The sequence below is a fragment of the Equus asinus genome, chromosome 6 (genome assembly GCF_041296235.1).
Source record: "Equus asinus isolate D_3611 breed Donkey chromosome 6, EquAss-T2T_v2, whole genome shotgun sequence".
In the NCBI taxonomy this organism is placed as follows: domain Eukaryota; kingdom Metazoa; phylum Chordata; class Mammalia; order Perissodactyla; family Equidae; genus Equus; species Equus asinus.
In genome coordinates this window covers 40,496,259-40,518,915 of record NC_091795.1, presented here as the reverse complement: position 1 = coordinate 40,518,915, position 22,657 = coordinate 40,496,259, and the positions used below count along the sequence as shown (strand labels likewise).

Genomic DNA, 22,657 nt, shown 5'->3' with positions numbered 1-22,657 from the left:
CTCCTAGGAGCCTGGGGAATGCACCTTGCTCCTTGTGATCTGTCCTCACAGGCCAGAGTCCATGTCGCCTGGCTGGGCAGACTGGGTCCTTCACAGCTTGGCTTCTCCCTGCCTGGGCCTCAAGTGTTCCAAAATAATTGATCCTTTGCAGTTCCCTGCACTTATCTCACCAAGCTCCACTTCCATTCATTCATTCGTTCAAGGTACTATTATGTATGGTGTACCTACTATGTGCCATGTTCCTTTCAGCTCCTACAATGTTGACACAGAGCTGACAGACATGGGTACAGTGTGCAGCTGGTGTCTGTTCTGGTCCTTGCTCCAGCGTGTCCCATAACAGTTGTTAAATAGTTTGCACTGAGTAGTAGCAGTAGCTGAAACAGACATAAACCAAACACAACAGGAAAATCCAGTCTCTGTGGAACCTCAATGCTGTGAGCTGAGGAGAGGACACTCCCCTTCCAAAATCAGCTTGCATTTCTCCTACATGCCTTCACACACACACCAGGAAAGACCCAGCTCTACGTTGTCAAGGCTTCGTGAAGCTATGACCAGCTTTACAATCAGGCATTGGTTCTGTCCAGCGCTCATTTGGGGCCGGCACCCTATGGGCAGTGGGGGTCAAGCAGAGAGCTGGGCAGACACAGGTTCTTCCCTCCAAGAAGCTCCTCAGAAGCCATCAGTGATGGGGGGACGTGTGGCCCCCTCTCACACCTGTGGGGATGGCTGGGCGGGAGATGTTTCAGCGGCCCTGACAGTGTACTGGGGGCATCCAGGGGAGGACCCTGGAGGAGAGTCCAGAAGGAGGGGTAGGACTGAGCAAGGCAGAGAGAAGGGGAGCCTTCCAAGCTGAGGGAACAGAGGCATGAAGACCCTGAGGCCGGACAAAGGCAAGGCTTTCATGGAAAGACAGTGACACGGCCCCTGAAGGTGTCAGAGAGTGAGGATGGCAGTGGCCTGGCCATGACGGCCTGAGGTCCAGGTTAAGGAGTTGGACTCTGTTCCAAGAACTCCATGAGGCTATTATATGCTTTTAGCTGAGGCGGGACCTAACCAGCAGGGGGTGTGAGTGGGTGGGTGGGGATATGTTTGTCACTCTGGCTACATGTGGAGAATGGATGGAAAGATGGCAAGAGGCAGAAATGGAAGCACATTTTCCACCCCCACCCACAGAGGCTAGTGCCACAGACCAGACAGAGGAGGCCCCCAGGTACAGATATGCAGCCTGCTCACTGTACAGAGCACCTGGCCAGGAGGGCGAGTGGCAACTAGAATCGACCTTGACTCCTCTCACCACGCCGTGAGCCGTGGCACAGAGCTGAGTCTGGACAAAGGAAAAGGCACCTTTTCGTTACTCGCTCAAAGGCATGGCTGCCCACTGGACTGTGCATCCAATGGGCTGTGTCTGTGTGAGCGCATGACTGTCCTATGTTCACAAAGGACCCTTCCGGGCTACTCGAGGCCCTCGAGAGAAAGTGGTGGCTTGGCCCAGAGCAGGGAGATGGAAATGATAAAACCTGGCCCAACTGGAGGGGCATCTTGGGGGGCAGAAATGGCAGGAGGTAGTAATGATCCAAATGGAAAGAGGACAAGGAAGGTGTCCAAGTTGACAGCCAGATTTCTGGTAACAGCATTGAGGAGGACGCTGGTGAGGACCAGACTAAGAGAGAAGGATCATGATGACCCTAAAGGTGCCATCCTGCAGCCTTCCTAATCGGAAACCAGAAGCTGGCAGCTGGAATCCTGGGCCGTGGATGGACACTGCTGAGGTTCTGGATTTGGGCCCCAACAAGGCCACAGGGTAGAGTTGAATGAACACAAAGTCTGGGTGGTGTGTGCATGGGAGTTTGTGAGGTTGTTTTCAGTACATTTCAACATTTTCTTGAGACATTTCCATGTTAAGTAACATGAACTAGGAGTCAACAGAGGAGAACAAAGGGCTCCAAAGTGCAGGTGCGTGTTCCTCATGAGTCTGTCGAACGTTAACCCTCAGGAACCTCGCAGCGCAGCCCAGGGGCCAGAGGTCTGTGACCTGACCCCGCCCTCCATCTGCCTGTATCCTCAGGGCCTCTGTGGCTTCCTCAACACCCAGTGCCCTGGGAACACTCAGGCTTTTCATCCTTCCTCACAGCCGTGAACAATGATGTTGAGGATTTAGTGTCACGAAAAACAAAAGTCAAAATATAGCACCACACAATACAAGGTTACGAAACAGCGTGTTTGAATTCACGTTTGCTGAAACATACCTTACGAATAGTGTGGACGCACGAGCAGGCAGGGGAAACGCCTGAGTGGTTTGCCAAATGTTGGCAGCAGCCGTCTCTGGAGACGGGACCTGCGAGGGATTCTCCGTGTGGGGAGGAAGGCAGGACGTCCTAGCACGTTTTCAGAAGACGAACGAGGATGGGAACCTACGTGTCTCTGCCTCAGCCGACTCCGAGAGGGCGAGGGACCCAGCTGAGACCTTGGACTCCTACAGGGGAGGTGGGAGTATTAGTTCATTCTATGGCTTTATTTTTTGACTAACCACGGTGATGTGAACAATTGAGTGGCACCTAGCACCTTCACAACGGGGTGCAAACCTCACCCTATCAGGTTCCCAAGCATTTTCATCACCCAAAGGAAACCCCTTCCCCATTAAGCAGTCACTCCCTGTCCCCTCCTCTCCCAGCCCCTGGCTGACACTAACATGCTTTCTGTCTGTATACGTTCACCCACTCTGGATGTTTCCCCGAAATGGAATCACACAATCTGTGAACCTTATGTTCATTTGCTTTTTCTTTATGTTTAGGGTTCACCCGTGCTGTAGCATGTGTCAATGCTTCGTTGCTTTTGATTCCTTATTTTCAGTGCCACCAAGTCAGCTGGGGCTCCTAGCGACCCTGGGTACAGCAGAGCGGACCCTGCGGTCCTTTTGCGCCATCCTCTCAGCTTCCGGTGCTATAGGTGACAGTGCTCTGCCGCTATTCACAGGGTTTTCATGGCCGTCTTGTTGAAGTGGGTCGCCAGATCTTCCTGGTTTGTGTCAGACTGGAAGCTCCACTGAAACCTGTCCACTATGGGTGACCCTGCTGGGATTGGAAATACTTCCGGTGCATAGTTTTCAGCATCACAGCAACACGCAGCTGCCACAGTAGGACAATGGGCAGAACAGTGGGGTGGTTCCCTCACTGGTGTGGAGAGCACCAAATCTTGACCCCCAGACCTCCAGGACTGGCTTTTTATGACTGAATAATATTTATTGACTGGAGAGACTGCCTTTGTTTATCCATTCATCTATTGATGGACATTTGGGTTGGTTCCACCTTCTGGCTATTGTGAAGAGCACAGCTAGAACATTCCTCTAATGGCATTGTGTGAACACCTATTTTCAGTTCTTTCCCTATACACCTTGGGTAGAATTGCGGCATCATATGATAACACTGTGTTGCAAAAGTGAGGAACTGCCAACTGTTGTCCAAAGTGGCCGCACTGCGTCACTTTCCCACCAGCAATGAGTCGTATTTCATTTTCCCATCTGCTCAGCACATCTGCCTGGCACCTACAGGGAAGAGAGACAGCGGCCACTCACCAGGAATTAGCAGCCTGGCACCGTGAGAAAGCTGTTTTCCTGTCCTGTACTCTGTGATGTTGACGGCAGCCTGAGAACTAAGGTAGATGTCAGGGTCCATCTTACGGATGGGAAGCCAAGTCCAGAGAGCGGAGATATCCGGCCCGGGGCCTGCACGTGGTGCTGCTTCAGCGCAGGCTGACCCCAGGCAGGTGTCTGACAAGGGTTTGGTGAATTATGAATTTATACACAGCACCGTTTGGGAGGAGACCCAGCTCTGTCGGGTGGGGTGTGAGATTCACCCCTCACCCCGATCACGTCCATCTGGGGCCAGGGGTCGGGCCATGTTTGACCCCACTCCAATATGTGATGGAGGAACTGTTCTTCCTTCAAGATCCAGTTTAGTGGGGCCTTCTCCAACGAGACCTCTGACCTCTCCCAGCCTGATGGACCTTGTACTGCTCCTGCCTTTGAAGCCTCTGCACTTCTCATCAAGTACTTATATTGCTGTTCATTTGTTACTTGCTTGTCAAGTAACTGTTAACTGAAGACAGTTCGTTAGATTCAACATGAACAGAGTACCCGATAAACCATTTTATTCATTTTCTGTTACCCATAGGAGCTTGAGTGTATTAGGGGATTCCACTTTTGGAACCACTGTTATTGCCAGAGTTGTGGGACCAGCCCAGCGCAGAAATGGACCAGTGAGAAGGCAGGTAGACAATAAGTGGTGGTATGTATTGGAAGTCTCAGGGAGAAAAGAGTCAACTCAGGCTCGTTTAACGGAAGCTCCTGGAGAGAACACCCCCTCCCTGGACCTCCCGTCAGGGCTCCCAGAACCCAGCCTCGATCAGCGTCCTGGACTTCCACTGAGAGCTCCTGACTGAAAGAGACAACGGGGAGAATAACAGCAGATCGTTCCAAGGGGAAGAAGGTAGGCAGGCAGGTAATGTGTTCAGAAATCCTAGGACAAGCTCCCAGCTCTACGGAAATCTTCTCTGACCTAACTGTCAACTAGTTCTCTGAGAAAGGGAGACGGTCTCAGGTCCCAACACTCAGATTAGGAAAACTCACGCAGATTTTATAGATGTGGATCATCAAAGGGACTCATTAAGAAGGTGTGGGCAGGCAGAGGGGACAAGGCATGGGACAGGAACCCGGCATACGACTGCCCAGAGGCCTGAAGCGAGGTGGAGGCAGAGGTCCCAGGAACCAGACCCTGGAGCTGAGGAGACAGGCTGCCCCCAGAGGTCTAGGGACAGAGCCAGCCCAGGGGACCTTGCAGGAGGGTGCCTCACTCTCTTCCTCCCTCCCGTCTCCTGCCAGCCTCCTCCCTCCACACACACTGTGAAACCCAAGGGGAAGGAGGGACCTCTTGCTCTGTTACAATAGGTCGGCCTCCCAGGACAGAGATAAGAGTGAGGATGCGTGTTGCATGATCTGGAGGAAAATGGGAGATAACTGGCTGACAGCTTTATCAAAATATCAAGAGCAGGCATTTGCTGCATACAGCTTTGCTCATTCTGATCCAACCAACCTAGAAGGTTATGCTTTTCTTCATTTCTGACTTTACTGCCGATAGCTCTTCAGTCAGCAAAACAAAGCCCAAAGCAGAGGAGTGCCTCCCATCCCAGTGTAGGTCCCAGAGCAAAGGACCTGACTCCTGGGGTTTGTAGACAAGGTCTTGTGGAATTCGGTCATCAAGGGGAAAAGCAGAATGAGGATGGCAGCAGCAGACCTGAAACAGAGCCTATGAGTGGCTGTCCTTCTCCTAAAAAGTAGGCTCCAAGCTTATGAGCAGCTGTAGCAGCTTTGAGAGTATGGTGGGGAGGAGATGGGGGATTAAAGACCCTGCCACTGTGGTAACTCACAGCCTTGGTTCCAGTTCCTCAAAATGTGGAACATAAAATTTCCATATGACTCAGCAATTCCACTTGCAGGTTTACAGCGAGAGAATTGAAACAAGTGTTCACACACAACTCATACAGGAATGTACCCAGCAGCACTATTCACAATAGCCAGAAAGTGGAAACCCAAATGTCCAAAATGGATAAAGAAAGGCAGTCTCTCCATACAGTGGAATACATTCAGCCATAAAAAGCCAGCCCTCCTAGGCCGGTGGCTAAGATTCATGCTCTCACCACCACGGCCCTGGTTTGTTTCTTGGTCAGGAAGCCACACCACCCGTCTGGTGCCTGTCTGTTGTCCTTCTGTGGCAGTTGCATGTTGCTGTGATGCTGAAAGCTATGCCACAGTTATCCCAGCAGGGTCGCCCATGGTGGACAGGTATGAGTGGAGCTTCCAGACTAAGACAAACTAGAAAGAAGGACCTGGTCACCCACTTCCGAAAAAAATTGGCCATGAAAACTCTATGAATAGCAACGGGGCACTGTTTGATATAGTGCCAGAAGGTGAGAGGATGGAGCGAAAACAAGGAGCAGGCTTCTTCTCTGCTATACCCAGGGTCACCAGAAACTGCAGATGACTTGGTGGCACTAAAAATAACAAATAAGAAGCAATGAAATACTGCCATGTGCTACAATGTGGGTGAAACCTGAAAACCATAAAGAAAAAGAAGCATGAGGTCAGCCCAGAGGTGTAGTCGTTAAGTGTGTGTGCTACACTTTGGCAGCCCAGGGTTTGCGAAATTCAGATCCTGGGCACAGACCTACACCCAATGCATGAAGCCATGCTGTGGTGGTGACCAACATACAAAAGAGGAAGATTGGCACAGATGTTACCTCAGGGCCAATCTTCCTCACCAAAAAAAAAAGAGAGTGAGAGAAAAGAAAACAAAAAAGAAGCTGAACATAAGGTTCACAGATTGCATGACTCCATTTGAAGGAAATTTCTAGAATAGGTAAATCCATAGAGACAGGAAGCTGATTAGTGGTGGCTAGGGGCTGGGAGGAGGGGACAGGGAGTGACTGCTTAATGGGGAAGGGGTTTCCTTTGGGTGATGAAAATGCTTGGGAACCTGATGGGGTTTGCATCCCATTGTGAAGGTGCTAGGTGCCACTCAATTGTTCACATTACCTTGATTAGTTAAAAAATAAAATCATAGGGGCCGGCCTGGTGGCAAAGCAGTTAAGTGCACAGGTTCTGCTTCGACGGCCCGGGGTTTGCTGGTTCGGATCCCGGGTGCGGACACGGCACCACTTATCAAGCCATGCTGTGGTAGGCGTCCCACATATAAAGTAGAGGAGATGGGCACGGATGCTAGCACAGGGCTAGTCTTCCTCCTCAAAAAAAGGTGGACTGGCGGCAGATGTTAGCTCAGGACTAATCTTCCTAAAAATAAATAAATAAGTAAATACAATAAAATAAAACCATAGAATGAACTAATAGTCCCACATTCCCTGTAGGCCTCTAAGGTGCCTTGCCCTCTAGGAGTCGGCTGAGGCAGAGACACGTAGGTTCCCATCCTCGTTCGTCTTCTGAAAACGTGCTAGGACGTCCTGCCTTCCTCCCCACACGGAGAATCCCTCGCAGGTCCCCTCTCCAGAGACGGCTGCTGCCAACATTTGGCAAACTCAGGCGTTTCCCCTGCCTGCTTGAGGGCCACAATATTCGTAAGGTACGTTTTAACAAACGTGAATTCAAACACGCTGTTTCGTAACCTTGTATTGTGTGGTGCTATATTTTGACTTTTGTTTTTCGTGACACTAAATCCTCAACATCATTGTTCACGGCTGTGAGGAAGGATGAAAAGCCTGAGTGTTCCCAGGGCACTGGGTGTTGAGGAAGCCACAGAGGCCCTGAGGATACAGGCAGATGGAGGGCGGGGTCAGGTCACAGACCTCTGGCCCCTGGGCTGCACTGCGAGGTTCCTGAGGGTTAATGTTCGACAGACTCATGAGGAACACGCACCTGCACTTTGGAGCCCTTTGTTCTCCTCTGTTGACTCCTAGTTCATGTTACTTAACATGGAAATGTCTCAAGAAAATGTTGAAATGTACTGAAAACAACCTCACAAACTCCCATGCACACACCACCCAGACTTTGTGTTCATTCAACTCTACCCTGTGGCCTTGTTGGGGCCCAAATCCAGAACCTCAGCAGTGTCCATCCACGGCCCAGGATTCCAGCTGCCAGCTTCTGGTTTCCGATTAGGAAGGCTGCAGGATGGCACCTTTAGGGTCATCATGATCCTTCTCTCTTAGTCTGGTCCTCACCAGCGTCCTCCTCAATGCTGTTACCAGAAATCTGGCTGTCAACTTGGACACCTTCCTTGTCCTCTTTCCATTTGGATCATTACTACCTCCTGCCATTTCTGCCCCCCAAGATGCCCCTCCAGTTGGGCCAGGTTTTATCATTTCCATCTCCCTGCTCTGGGCCAAGCCACCACTTTCTCTCGAGGGCCTCGAGTAGCCCGGAAGGGTCCTTTGTGAACATAGGACAGTCATGCGCTCACACAGACACAGCCCATTGGATGCACAGTCCAGTGGGCAGCCATGCCTTTGAGCGAGTAACGAAAAGGTGCCTTTTCCTTTGTCCAGACTCAGCTCTGTGCCACGGCTCACGGCGTGGTGAGAGGAGTCAAGGTCGATTCTAGTTGCCACTCGCCCTCCTGGCCAGGTGCTCTGTACAGTGAGCAGGCTGCATATCTGTACCTGGGGGCCTCCTCTGTCTGGTCTGTGGCACTAGCCTCTGTGGGTGGGGGTGGAAAATGTGCTTCCATTTCTGCCTCTTGCCATCTTTCCATCCATTCTCCACATGTAGCCAGAGTGACAAACATATCCCCACCCACCCACTCACACCCCCTGCTGGTTAGGTCCCGCCTCAGCTAAAAGCATATAATAGCCTCATGGAGTTCTTGGAACAGAGTCCAACTCCTTAACCTGGACCTCAGGCCGTCATGGCCAGGCCACTGCCATCCTCACTCTCTGACACCTTCAGGGGCCGTGTCACTGTCTTTCCATGAAAGCCTTGCCTTTGTCCGGCCTCAGGGTCTTCATGCCTCTGTTCCCTCAGCTTGGAAGGCTCCCCTTCTCTCTGCCTTGCTCAGTCCTACCCCTCCTTCTGGACTCTCCTCCAGGGTCCTCCCCTGGATGCCCCCAGTACACTGTCAGGGCCGCTGAAACATCTCCCGCCCAGCCATCCCCACAGGTGTGAGAGGGGGCCACACGTCCCCCCATCACTGATGGCTTCTGAGGAGCTTCTTGGAGGGAAGAACCTGTGTCTGCCCAGCTCTCTGCTTGAGCCCCACTGCCCACAGGGTGCCGGCCCCCATTGAGCGCTGGACAGAACCAATGCCTGATTGTAAAGCTGGTCATGGCTCCAGGAAGCCCTGAGAACGTAGAGCTGGGGACGTTCCTGGTGTGTGAGATGAGGGCTATTGGGAGAGATGCAAGCTGATCTTTGGGTGAGAAGCATCCTCCCGCTCCATCGTCCCCACTCACAGCATTGAGGTTCCACACAGAAGAGGTTTTCCTGTTGTGTTTGGTTTCTGCCTGTTTCAGTGACTGCTACATCTCAGTGCAAACTATGCAATGACTGTTATGGCACACTCTGGACCAAGGACCAGAACAGACACCAGCTGCACACTGTACCGATGCCCGTCAGTTCTGTGTCAACATCGTCGGAGCTGAAAGGATGTCTGGCACAGAGCAGGAGCAGCATACATAATAGTACCTTGAATGAATAAATGAAGGAAAGAATGAATGAACAAATGAAGGGAAGTAGAGCCGGATAAGGCAAGTGGAGCAATTACAAAGGATCAATTTTTTGGAACCGGTAAAGTCTAGGCAGGGAAAAGCCCAGCTGTGAAGGACCCAGTCTGCCCAGCCAGGGGGACCTGGACTTTGAACAGGGCATATGAAGGGGGGGGGGTGCATTCCCGAGGTTCCTAGGAGGTGAGGGAAGGGCCAGAGGTTGGAGATCAGAGAGCACCAAGTGGCCAGGTGGGTGATGCTCCAGGCTGGAACCACCAGAGGACAAGGGGTCTAGACTGTCCACAAGAGCAAGGACCCTGAGCAGCTCAGACCCTGCGGCCCCGCTGCAGGCTGCTGCCCTGATAGTCACACAGGTGAATGGAGGATGGGCTCTGCGCTCTGTCACAGCCCGGCTCCTTGATCCTGGGTTTATGATTGTCAAATGTCCATGAGCCAGCCAATGAAGTGGCATCAATGGACCTGCTCCCCAGAGCTGGAGAGTTCCTGTCCAGTCTCTCCGGGATGCTGGTTGGAGTTTGAGGGCCGTGGCCCCACCGAGGACGCCTTGGACAGTCAAGGCCCTTGTGAGAGCAGGTGAGAGGACGTGGGTGGAAGGACAGTGCTCTGAGAGTGGCCTGGCCCCAGACCCTCCTGTGGCTCTCAGGGCTGGGCCATTTTCAGTGTTTGCTCTTATGCCACCACGGCAGCCTGAAAGTTTGCAATAAAGGTGGAAGGAGCCTTTGCTGCAACTTGTACTTAGACACAGGAGAGTCCAGAAATGTATGGTCCTTGAAAAGGAAACAAAAGGCAGGGGACGTGTGGACCATCTGATAACCGGACCTGCTACCCCAGTGTATCAATAAGCTGAGAGAGCCAGTAAGAGGGGAAGGGGGGTGGAGGGGAGCATTGCATGGTATTTCATTAAAATCTCAAGAAAGCCCAGAACGAAGGCTTTATGTTGGCCTGTTCTACAGTTGAAGACACAGAGCTAGGCAAGATACGTGACATGCCCAAGGGCACACAGCTTGAAAGGGATGTAGCCAGGCTGAAATACAGTCTTCTGAGCCGACTCCTTGTCCCAGTGGCCCTGGCCCACTTCCTCTGGGGCAGGAGCAGAAAGACCCACCCTGCAGCAGGGTCTGCCCTGTCCCTGGGAGGTGGGAGAGATGGGGGCACTCACATGGCTTCCTCTGTCCTCTGCAGGGCTGCCGGGAAGGTGTGCAGGGACACCTAGCCCACTCTCTCTCCACTGACTTGCAGACTCAGACAAGAAGGCTGCCATGGCTCCTTATCACATCCGCAAATACCAGGAGAGCGACCGCAAACGTGTCTTGGGCTTGTTCTCCCAGGGGATGGCCGAGCACGTCCCTGCCACCTTTCGCCACACCCTGAAACTGCGGCGAAACCTCGTGCTCTTGCTTGGGGGGCCCCTAGCAGTGTTCCTGGTCTCTGGGTCCTGGCTCCTGGCCCTCATGGCCAGCCTCACCTTCCTCACTACCCTGTGGTTTCTTGCCAACTACAGTTGGACTCAGCACATTGTCAAGTTTTTACAGACAGACTTGTCTGACATCACCAAATACTACTTCAGTGAGCGTGGCTCCTGCTTCTGGGTGGTTGAGTCCGAGGGGCAGGTGGTGGGCACGGTGGGAGCTGTGCCCGTTGAGGAGCCCACGCTGCAGAAAAAGCAGGTGGAGCTGCTTCGCCTAAGAGTGGCCTTGGAGCACCGTGGTCAGGGGATAGCGAAAGCCCTGGTCAGGACTGTCCTCCAGTTTGCAAGGGACCAGGGCTACAGTGAAGTCATCCTCTGCACCACCATGATGCAGTCCTCCGCACTGGCCCTGTACCAGAGCATGGGCTTCCAGGAAACACACCAGTCCTTGGGCTTCCATCGCTTCAGGCTAATGGCTGTCCCTGTAATTCATTTCATCTACCATCTGCCCTCTGCTCGGGTCTCTCCTGCACCGGGGCAGGGAGGCGCCCCCTGAGCTGTCTCCTGGTGCACCAGTCAGGGGAGGACCAGCTCTGCTTCAGGAACAGGCCAACCCCGGAATGTCACTGCGACAGCACAGTCATTGCTTCCTGTTCATTCACATAGAAATCCTGCGTGGTTGGGGGTGGAGTGGCTCTGCTCCATTCAGTGTTGCTGGGGTGCCACTGGTTCATTTATCTACTGCCACAGCAACGTGGCATGTAAAATTCTTACGAAATACTAATAAACATGTCTTTAGCTCATGAGTCTGTGGGTCAGCATCTCGGCTGGGCTTGTCTGGGCAGCTCTTTGGTGTCAGACAGCCTTGTTCACAGGTCCTGGGTGGGCTGACGTGACAGACAGAGTGGGCTGCTGGCTTGCAACAGGCCAGCTCAGCATGGTTTTAAGGTCATGGCAGTTGAGCAAGAGCAAAGCAGACTCAAGCCAGTGCTGGTTGCAGCTTCTGCAGGTGTCCCCTCTGCTGACTTCCCAGACTCAGGGGAGAGAAGTGGACCCACTGCTTCAGTGAGAGGAGCTGAAAGTCTCGAGGCAGAGGGTGTGGAGAAGAAGGAGGCCATCCGTGTGCTATGGCGTCAAGGTCTCTGCCGCTAAAGGGGAAGATGGCAGCCAGGGACGGAGTGTGGGACTTGGAGAGGGGCATGACCGAGAAGAGGCACCACCCACATCCCACTGCCAGACCCCAGCTTGTGGCCACGAATGCCTGAGGGGACGCCGGGAAGATGCGTATACAGGGAGAGGAAATGGGATAGGCAAGGCCCCGGGTCTGCCACACATGTGACCGCACCCCTGTCCCCAAATGCTCAGAGAGCAGATTTCCACAGGTGCCTCAGGCCTGACCGCTGGGCCCCGGAAGCCTCTGACACAGTGGGAGGGGGGCTGGTCCAGGCAGCACCGTGCACCCTTTCCAGCTAGGGCACCACCTGCACTGGCTGAGCCCCCACGGAGTCTGGAGCCTCTCCCGGTCCCCCAACCCACAGGCTGAGTCCCAGGGTCTGGTGAGTCCCCTCATGACCCAGGAGGTCCAAGTGCCCTTTCAGTCTGGAGTTTGGTGACACACACAGTGTCCCCTGCTCATTGCTTTCTTCTCTGAAGGGTCAGCCAGGCCACAAACCAGGCCCAATCCTGCAAACTGGCGCTGTTCCAGGCACACTTCACCTGGATGGGGACCTGTCACCAAGTCATGGGGTGGCTCCAAACATTCATGTTTTGTTGTCCAAGACCGCGGGCCTCACCTCTGTCCCCTCCTTTCTGGTCACTTTCTCCTCGCCCTTGGGGATCCCCAGAGTCCCCTCTGCCAGGCCATCTACCCCTCCAGGCCTGTTGCCTTTGCACCTTCCCCTCGTGCTTCTCTGAAAACGCCACCATGTCATCGAATCACCTGTTCAACTAGATCCCTGCTCCTTTCAATCCAGCTTGTGTGGCTCCCCGGGTTGTGGTCCAGCTTCTATTGACTGGCGGGGCCTGGGGCCCAGTCTCCCTGAGGGGGCCAGCAAGAGCCAGGCGCCACCCTCTGCTGCTGCTCCCTCCGGGTCTCCGTGCCCTGCCTGGCAGCCCCTCTGAAGGACTTTACAAGTTGGCACCAGTTGATACTTTGGAAGAGGCATGCTCGCAGGAGTCCCGTTCCTTAGATGTTCATAAATATGAATTGAATGGTTTTACTAATCTCAGCAGACATGGAGCACGCCCTCCAGGGGCTTACAGGGCAGAAGAGGCACAGAGACCAAGGAGGGGCAAGTGCAGAGATCTTGTCGTTAAGTGTGGGGTTGAGGGAAGTCCTGGGCATCAAGGAAGGACATCAAAAGGACACCAACCCACTCGTCGGTGGAGGGCTTCCCCGAGGAGACAGGGCTTCTGCTCCTGAAAATTCAGAACCAGGAACAGAGCTTGTCCATGCCCTGCCCAGATCCCCTGCACTCACTGCCCACACACACTGAGCGTGTGCTGGGCCTTTCACTAAACTGAAGCTCTCTTTCTGCTTGAGGCCTTCGCCCATGCTGTTCCCCCTGGCTGGAACATTCTCCTTCCACCTCTCCCACACTCACTGTCCTTGTTGGTTCAACTCCTCCCCTTTCAGCCGAGTGGCAGGGATAAGTGGTTCTACAGGGAGAATGCAGTTCTTCCTACTTTTATTCTGGCCGTTATTGCTTTTTAGTCCCTTGCATTCAAGGGTGGTCCCCAGACCAGCAGCAGATCGTTGCCGGCAGGATTTGAGAAGTGTCAATATGAAATTTCTATGCCTACACAATTAATATTAGCACAGTAGTATTAATCCCGAGCCGTTTCCTCTAAATGCAACATGGCAACCAGCCTCCCATGAGTCTCTGGCTTCTGCTCAGGCAGAGGAAGTAACGGGTGTCCTCTGCTGGTCGGTGCTCCAAATTGCGTGCTTGTCCCTGATGAGGCTGCTGGAGAGCTCTATCAGCTGGGGCCAGAGGGCAGGCCCACCCTGGCTTGTGATCATCTTGGGTCATCTTCCCAGACCAAACCCACACTCACTGCCAAAGGAGTTTTAGGCGGGTCTTTCCTGAAGGATTTGGGTATGGGGCCCACAGCTGGCCAAGTGAACGCACCTGTGTCTGTGAATTGTGGGAGCGCATTGGGTCGAGAGAGCGGGCTGCAGGGAACTGGAAATGAAACGAGCTTCAGACCCAGGCACAGATTGGATACATCGGAGATTTGCCCGAGAGATCAGTGGTCCTAACATTGAAATTCCAAAGGTTATCGGAGATGCTTAGGAGTTACCAGGGTTTGGGGGCAAGGGAAAATGGGGAGCGATGGCCTCACGAGAACAGGTTTTCTTTTGGGGTGACGAAAACATTTTGAGACTCGATTTAGGTGGTGGCTGTGCAATGCTGTGAATGTAGTAAATGCCACTGAACTGCACACTTTACACTAATTAACACTAATTGTGTGTTACGTGAAATTCTACTTTACAAAAGATAGAAGAAATGAGAAAAAAAGGAAGAGTTTAGATGGCTCCAATTCCCAAGGAGCCTACAAAGTGCTGGGGAGAGCAAAGATGCTGAGAGTTTTCCACTGGGAGAGTTGCTGCCATGCCATGAGTCAGCCCTCACCTCTCAGAGTGGGGATGGAGGGGCCGCTTTTAACCCCAAGTCAGCTGGTAGGAGACGCCTTGAGGACACCTGTACCCTCTTGCTGCAGAGCAAAGCACTGACCCCTGAGGAATCAAAAGGTCATGGTCCGTGCCTGTCATCCTGGGACTTTGGCGGAGCTTGGATGTGGCTCTGTGTGTGTGTGTGTGTGTGTATTAGTGGGACAGAGAGACTGAAGAGAGAAGGGATGGGAATGGGGAGGATATGAGAGCAGAAGGTGCCTGGGGCTGTGGGCAGTGGGTACTGCAGACAGTGGCTTCTGGGGAAGAGAAAAATCAGATTTCTGATTTGTGCAGAGACCACTCAGGCAAGCGTAGGAGACTGATAATTTTCTAGAGAGTAGGAAGGAAGGAGGCTGAGGTCAAGATCATTTCAGAGGTCAGTGAGTCGGTCCCAGCAGTAAGAAAGCCTAGAATGCGGACTCCAAACTTCCCCTTCCCTTTTCTGCGGCTAAGAAGTAATTTGTTCAGTTTGAGGATGAGGTATTCTGTACCAGCAAGAGGTCCTCCCTTCTCCTTGGCTTCTGCCTGGGTTTCACAGTGTGTGTGGAGGGAGGAGGCTGGCAGGAGACGGGAGGGAGGAAGAGAGTGAGGCGCCCTCCTGCAAGGTCCCCTGGGCTGGCTCTGTCCCTAGACCTCTGGGGGCAGCCTGTCTCCTCAGCTCCAGGGTCTGGTTCTTGGGACCTCTGCCTCCACCTCGCTTCAGGCCTCTGGGCAGTCGTATGCCGGGTTCCTGTCCCATGCCTTGTCCCCTCTGCCTGCCCACACCTTCTTAATGAGTCCCTTTGATGATCCACATCTATAAAATCTGCGTGAGTTTTCCTAATCTGAGTGTTGGGACCTGAGACCGTCTCCCTTTCTCAGAGAACTAGTTGACAGTTAGGTCAGAGAAGATTTCCGTAGAGCTGGGAGCTTGTCCTAGGATTTCTGAACACATTACCTGCCTGCCTACCTTCTTCCCCTTGGAACGATCTGCTGTTATTCTCCCCGTTGTCTCTTTCAGTCAGGAGCTCTCAGTGGAAGTCCAGGACGCTGATCGAGGCTGGGTTCTGGGAGCCCTGACGGGAGGTCCAGGGAGGGGGTGTTCTCTCCAGGAGCTTCCGTTAAATAAGCCTGAGTTGGCTTGGGTTACACTAGCTGTACGATCTTGGGCAAATTACTTATTATTTCTATCTTTTAGTTGCCATGTGTGTAAAATGGGGGTAATGACAGTGTCTACCTCCTAAGCTGTGTGAATTAGGTGAATTTTTCCATGTAAAAGACTGAGAACCAGGATGCTTGGAAGGGGAATGCTGGAACAGCCGGAAGTCAGGGCAGGGATGTGAGCTGATGGATATAAAACCACTACGGCAAGCACCCAGTACACTGCAGACATCTAAGAAATGTTTGCCATTACCCCAATTCTTTAAAAATAAAATACAGTTCAAGAGAAATAAGAGACTAGAAGACAATAACAAATAATACTCACAGTGTTGATCTTTTAAATTATTAAGAGTTAGGACTAGGAATGTTTTTTTCTGTTTTTTTATATCTTTTTTATGTCTGTGTTTTAAAATTAAAATTTTCTACCATGAACATACATTAATTTTATAATCAAGAAAGGAAAATCAATGTTTTTTTATAAATGCTGAAAATTTTTGTTAGTATTTCTGTCATTTCACAAAACATCTTTTGTTGACATTCTACAAACGATACCATCCAATAATGTCCCAATACTTTCTTCTTGTGAAGACAGTTTATATATCTGTAAAAATAAAAGACAAATTATGACACAGTGATATATTCACACATCACTAATTTTCATTATACAAACATGTACAAGTAAAATTATTTACCATTCGATTATTAGGTTAATGGTATGAAATCACAAATCACAAATTTGATTATAATGTGCAAAGTAGATGACAATTCATCACTTAATGTCAAAAGTTCCCTTTAAACTAGTTATGGTGATAACTCTGAACGCAGAAGCCACATGCATACCAATGTTAAACGCATACACCTAGACGTTAACTTCACTTTATTTTACATTTGAAATGCACTATGTAACCTTGATAGTTAAAGTTATCTATTCTTTAATTAAAGTGGAGAATGCTGTTGTCAACTAAGTCTGTATTTTACATATATCTGCATCTCCCAATTCTTTGCATCTATAATCATTTTTAAAGTAATTTTTAATTAACCTTTCTTAAAAGTGCAAAGAAACAGAAGCGGGCCCCGTGGCTGTGTGGTTAAGTTCGAGCGCTCCGCTTCAGCAGCCCAGGGTTTTGCCAGTTCGGATCCTGGGCGCGGACATGGCACCACTCATCAGGCCACGCTGAGGCGGTGTCCCACATACCACAACCAAAGATTCACAACTAGAATATACAATTATGTACTGGGGGGCTTTGGGGAGAAGAAAAAAAAAAGACAGGGAATAGATGTTAGCTCAGGGCCCAATCTTTGAAAAAAAAAAAAAAAAACAACCCAGCAGCATTGGTGATCAATATGCCAACAGCATCAGCGTTAGTCCTCATTTATCACATGCTTTCTAAAAATATGGATTCACAGACCTTTCTGACTTCTGTAATATTTGTTACTTCAGGAAGGTTTTTCAGAGAAACTTGAAGACCTTCTACCTGAGCTATTAGGTATTCTTGATTTATTTGTTTTTCTCCCTCTTCAATGTAAACAACTAGAATTGAAGTGTCATTTGCTGAGATACCAAATCTTTTCAAAGCCTCTGAAATCTAAGAGGAGAAAAAAGACAACAAAACCAGTAGTAGTTTCTGTATCTGACACATTTCCCCATCAGCCCTCTTCCCCGGTCAGATTCTGAATTTTCCTATCTTCACGGTTCTCTCTGCCTACAGGTTGTCTTCAACAATCCCTTTCTAAGATCTACCAGCTCTGCTTTAGACAACTCCCTGCTCAAAGCTGCACCTCATCCCTAAGGAATCAAGCCGACTTCTCTGCAGGGCTCACCAACACCCCTCCCTCTGGCCTCCAGTGACCCTCTTGTCATGCACTCCTGCCTTCCAGCCAGTCTGGACTGTTTGGGGATCCCGTCATATTTCCTATTTTTTTTTGCCTGTGCTCACACTTTGTCCTCTGCCTGCAGTGCCCTCATCCTCCAAGGGACAGTTCAAATGTCACTCCCCACTGCACCCTCCTCCCTACAGAACGAACAGCATCCCTGGTGTTCCCAAAGATCTGAAAGGTCACTCCCATCACATCATTCATCTCAGGGCACTTGAACTTGTCTCGTCCATCTGCCTTCCTCAGGCATATGTGTTGAGGAAGAAGATACATTTGCTTCTCTGCCCCGAGAACTGGAACTGGAACAAGAACAAGCTCAACAGGTATTTGCTGAATTGAATAGTTTATTGAATTATTTCAAATGATCTCAAAGAAACAATAATCATCTGGTAAATTTTTTTCCAGATACTAGGGAGTGCTAATTTACTATGCTGAGATAACTGCATTTTATAAACTTATCAAAATCTTTATTTTAAACCATGACAGAGGTTTCCTAATTTTTCTCTTGATGACATTAGTACTTGGTTAATAGTAGTTTACTCTAAAACTTCATCAGCAAAATTTCAGGTTTTTTTTAATGTGGCACAGGTGGAATGCCTTTAGGTCAATAAGTGACTACTATCAGCATCTCAAACCACACCTGTGCACCGGCTGCATTCGTGAGCATGTGCAAGGCCCATTCTAGGTACCAGGCAGTACCTTCTGGTATATGGAAAAGACATGGATTCTATCCTCAAGGAGTTTACATGGAGAGTGAAAGATGCACATAACATACAAATATCCATGCCTGCTGAGAGCTTCCTGACCATATATGGTAAGGACAGATCAAACTATCCTCCCTTAATTTAGCCGAACTTTCATTTACGCCCACGTGAAGTGACTCCAAAGCTTCTCCATCTAGTAAGAGGCAGTGCTAACCCCCAACTCTGTCCAGAGTTCTCTTCACCATCATTTTGGTTTGTGACTAAAAGGCTGACAGGAATTCACCCTCCAACCCAGATCCGGGAGCACAGAGGCTATCATGACAAGGTCAACAGGAATAAAGTAAGTTTCATATTAATTACATTGTTATTTGGGGAGAGGTTGAAAATAATTTCAGTAGATAGCGTTCTTGTCTTCATTTTCCCCAATTTGTAGAGGTGAACTGCTTTGTTTGCTGCCACAAGTATCTGAAACGGATCGACAATCTACCAAAGAGAACAGAAAGAATTACAAAAAGAATCGCACACAAAGCACCCGGGGGCGCTCTGCAGATGCATGCCCTGTCACACGGGAACGCCAGCTTCAGGCTCTTTCACTTCATCACAATTCCTACGGACGCTAGTTTCAAAATTACTACCTCAAGGGCCTGGGTGTGCAGAAAAATCAGGGAATTTTTAAAGCTGCAAGGAACTTAGACAAATAGTAAAAATTTTTACAATAACACTTATTGAGGGCTAATATAATGGGAAAGGCCATATTCTAAACATTTTACCTGCATTATTTTAATTCTCAAAACTACCCTATGAAATCAACATTACTATTCACGTGCAATAGATAAGGAAACTGAGGCAAACACTGTCTGGGTTTGAATCCCAGCTCTGTCACTTAGCACCAAGGGAGCTTGGGCAAATTCCTTAGTGCTTTATCTGCTAGATGCAGATAATCACAGCACTTACTTCCTCGGATTGTTGAGAAGATTAAGTGAGTAGTGTATGCAAAGCACTCAGAACAAAGCCAGGAACAGAGTAAGCACTGTACAAAGGTTGGCTACCACTCGCTCAAAGTCACAATAAATGGCAGAGCTGGGATTAAGTCCTGGTGACGTGATTCCACTGTGTGTGCTCTTGACCACTATGCAATGCCTCCTTTGCAGAGACTTTCTAGTTCAGATGAGAAGATGGAGATCCAGGCATCTGCCATTACATCAGAGCCGGGCCACAACCTTTCACACCTCCTAGGGCAGGGTCTGGCACTTTGGCTTCGATTCACTGTTAAGTTCAAAGTTGGCTAAATCTGACTCCATTCCACAGCTTGGACAAGAACTTTTTACCTGAAGATGACCATTTTAGGCTAGCCTACGACATCACGAAAAACGAACATATTCTTAAATGCCCCATATAGCTTACTCATTCTCTCTTGCACTTACCACTGTAGGGTTTATTAATGAACCAGCAATGGCACCTTCCATGGCCTTTTTTCTCAAGTCTCCAGCATTTTTTACATCTTTAAATAACAGAAGGGTCACCCTGCATTCGGGAAATAGGTCCAGCTGATGTGTTAACTGCATTTCACAGATAAGCAGGATCCTATTGACCAAAAGACCAGAAGACTTCTTTTGTTTAAAAGTTAGCATAATTCATTAGTATCCTTGCTAACAACTAAATAACTTAAAATCACTTTAAGAATGAAAGAACTCTTAAAATGGAAAAATCTATCCCAAAAGCACATTTGGCATCCTCATGAGATGTCTTCCTGGGCACGCTAGGCCGTTTCTAGCTTCCTTTACCATTCCTGGGAAAGGATCAAGGTTCCCGCCTGGTCCCTGGTCGGACAGATGAGGGAGGCTCTGATGCATTTCTGGGGGCAGCTCCCCCAACAGACAAAAGGGAGCAAATTATCAGGAATTTTTAGACCACAGGTTACTCATGGTATTAACGAAACCTCACTCCAACTTAACGTTTTAGGCTTTCTGATCTCACCATTTTATTTATATTTTAGCAGAACCTAAACACAAACATTAAGAAAGAAAATAATTTTACAGAAGAAAGTAGGACATGACTCAAAGATACTCATTTCACATATGGAACTTCAGCAGAGAGTAAAATTACTAAGTAAACAATACTGGCCCTTTCTCAGACGAAAGTTTAACAAGGAAAGGACAGGATGTATACAAAGACATAAAAGCAGCATAAAACTTGACAACTTGAATAACTAGGAAAACATAACCATATCGTTGAATGGAAAAACTAAGTATTGCAAAAATTTAACCTTTAAAACCATTTCAATCAAAATCTTAATAAGATATTTGGGTGAGGCAATTTGATAGGTTCATTTTATCCTTTTACCTGGCAGGTTACCTTTCTAGGACTCTTTCTCAAGGAACGAATTTCTCAAGGAATAAATCTGAGGATTTATGTAATAAGACGTCCCTCTCATCATCCTAACAGTAAAGAGCTGAAAACAACCTATCTGGCTAATACAGGGGTTGGTTGTGACCAAACCACCATTAAAAACTGACGTCTTGAGGAGTAGTTAAGGATGTGTGAAAACAGCAATAAATAATATTAAGCAAAAACATCTCACTGGAAAACAAAACATAAAATGTGGCATAAATTGTAGGATTTTAAAAAGGTGCACAAAAAGAAAAAATATTGAAAGGAAAATACACCAAAAAGTTCTCTCGGACTTGGTGGAATTACATCTCACTTCTGGAAAAAAAATTTTTGTGATAATGTCCTGACATACAGCATTGTCACGATAACGTCCACTGGGAGAAAAAAAAAGACACAAAAAGATATAACGAATATATTCCCAATTGTACAAAAAGATAAACACAGAAAACAAAAACATGAAGGAAACGCACCAAAATAGGGCATCTTGGGTGGTAGCACTATAGGTAATTCTTATTGCTCCCTATAAGAAATATTTTTGTGTGTATGTTCTAATTTCCTATAGTGACCACACAAAATAGAATTTCGAAGAAAAAAAAATTTGTGGTTTTGTTTTTACACCTCGGACAAAGGACCCCTAGCAAACGTCAAAACAGTTTTCATTTGACATAATTAACTCACTTGGGCCAGAAACTTAGAATCATCGCTCGACGCCGAGCTCTCACTCAAATCCCCTATCTAATCCATAAAGACTTGTCAGTTTTACCTTTCAAACATCATTCTAACCCGTCCACTTCTTTCCCACACCCAACTGCCACCACCCCTCCACGCCAGCTGTGGCCCCTAGGACGGGTCGCCTCACCATTCCTGCACTCCTAGCCCGCAGTCTCCACCCGGCAAAGCGATCCTGGGAAAAGGTGAGGCCGCTGTGGTCCTGCCGCAGCCCGCCTGAGACAGCCCCAGCCTGACCCCACGGCGTCCCATTCAGACCCGGGCCCCCGCCCCCGGCCGAGCTCTCCCCCGACTCTGCCCTCTGGGACAGGCGGCGCCCGGCTCGTTCCTCCCTCCTTCGCCCGCCGTGACGAGTGCACGGCGCCGAGCGCCCAGGACCCCGGGCCCGAGCCTCATTCTACGCGCCGCTGCTTAGCCCGTCACGACTTCCGGGAGGCGGGCGCTCGTCCTCACTGGACTGCGCAGCCCTAGAAGGGAGACTGAGCCTGCCCTTTCCGCGCTGCACGCCCAGGGCCCGGCCTCCGGAGGCGCTTGATAAGCAGGGCTGGTGGGAACCACAGGCGTCGTCTCGAAAACCCGCGGCCACAGCCGCGCGGGGCCGGCCTTCACGGTCCCCGACCTCCAGCCCTCTCCTCCACCCGCCCCGTCCTCCTCGTGCCCCGGGAGCGCTCACCGCCGCGCCCCGCCTCCGCCTCGGAAGACCCTCCCCTCGGAAACAAAGCCCTCCACTTCCGGGAGCTCGGAGGCAGCAGCCCCTTATCCCCGCCCTCTCCGAGGCCACGGTGTCCTTCCGGATCCCCGCGCGAGCAAGGTTTCCGGCCGCCCTCCAGCAGGCCCCTTTTCCCCAGCGTGGCTCCCGCAGCGGACACGAAGGAAAGCAGCGGCTCCGTCCGTCACTTCCGGCGAGGGGGGGCGGAAACGACCCTTGGGCCGGGGCCGGAAGCTGGGGTCTAGCGCGAGTCTCAGCCTCCTCCCTAAGCGGGGTGGGTCCTTGGACGAAGCGTTCTCATTTTTCTCCCGTCCTGTGCGAAGAAGTTTGGCCCAGATGACCTCTGCACACGTCTCCGCTGCTGGAGATCGAACAGTTCTTTTTCAGGGCAGGCGGGACTCAAAGTTTCCTTCTTGCCCTTGGTTCAGTCGTTTAGGGAGGGTCTCCGGGAGCAGGATCGGCGATTTGCCTCGGGTACTCAAGAAGAGATAGGTGACAGGATGTTAATGAAATCGAGCTCTTCCTTTGTCTACCGGGCTCAGAAATGTGATTGGTCATCCTTGAATGGATCAGCCGCAAGAGGAGGTAGTCTCCTAAACAGGCCGTAGAGAATTGTTTTCCACGTTCTTTACGGTTGGGGCTCATCTTGGTCTATACACAGTAAATAACAAACGTAGCTGTGGGGTGGATATGATAAAAAGTAGAGAAAATGGGGAATGCCAGGTCCTGGGTATTACTGTTTTAAATAGGATGGTTAGGAAAGATCTCACCCAAAAGGGCCATTTGAACAGTGACCGGAG

At 50.1% G+C, this 22,657-nt stretch overlaps 2 protein-coding genes across 3 annotated transcripts; one reads left to right on the top strand and one right to left on the bottom strand.

Moving 5' to 3' along the window:
• The first annotated feature begins 9,419 nt into the window (after positions 1-9,419).
• LOC106828286 (putative N-acetyltransferase 8B) lies at positions 9,420-11,438 on the top strand. The gene is made up of 2 exons (XM_014836622.3): positions 9,420-9,798; positions 10,408-11,438. Exon 2 carries the CDS (start codon positions 10,485-10,487, stop codon positions 11,187-11,189), a length of 705 nt encoding a protein of 234 aa, XP_014692108.3. The 5' UTR covers positions 9,420-9,798; positions 10,408-10,484; the 3' UTR covers positions 11,190-11,438.
• A 4,321-nt stretch (positions 11,439-15,759) lies between these two features.
• Positions 15,760-22,027, bottom strand: TPRKB (TP53RK binding protein). Of its 2 annotated transcripts, none has more exons than XM_014836619.3 (5): positions 21,822-22,027; positions 19,453-19,612; positions 18,389-18,511; positions 16,859-17,035; positions 15,760-16,050 (listed from the first exon to the last, which is right to left on the bottom strand). In XM_014836619.3, the coding sequence occupies exons 2-5, from the start codon at positions 19,591-19,593 to the stop codon at positions 15,964-15,966; spliced, it is 528 nt and encodes a 175-aa protein (XP_014692105.1). In that variant the 5' UTR covers positions 19,594-19,612; positions 21,822-22,027; the 3' UTR covers positions 15,760-15,963. The 2 variants fall into 2 exon arrangements, with proteins under 2 accessions (XP_014692105.1, XP_014692103.1); XM_014836617.3 differs by having other exon boundaries at positions 21,279-21,857.
• Positions 22,028-22,657: the final 630 nt, after the last annotated feature.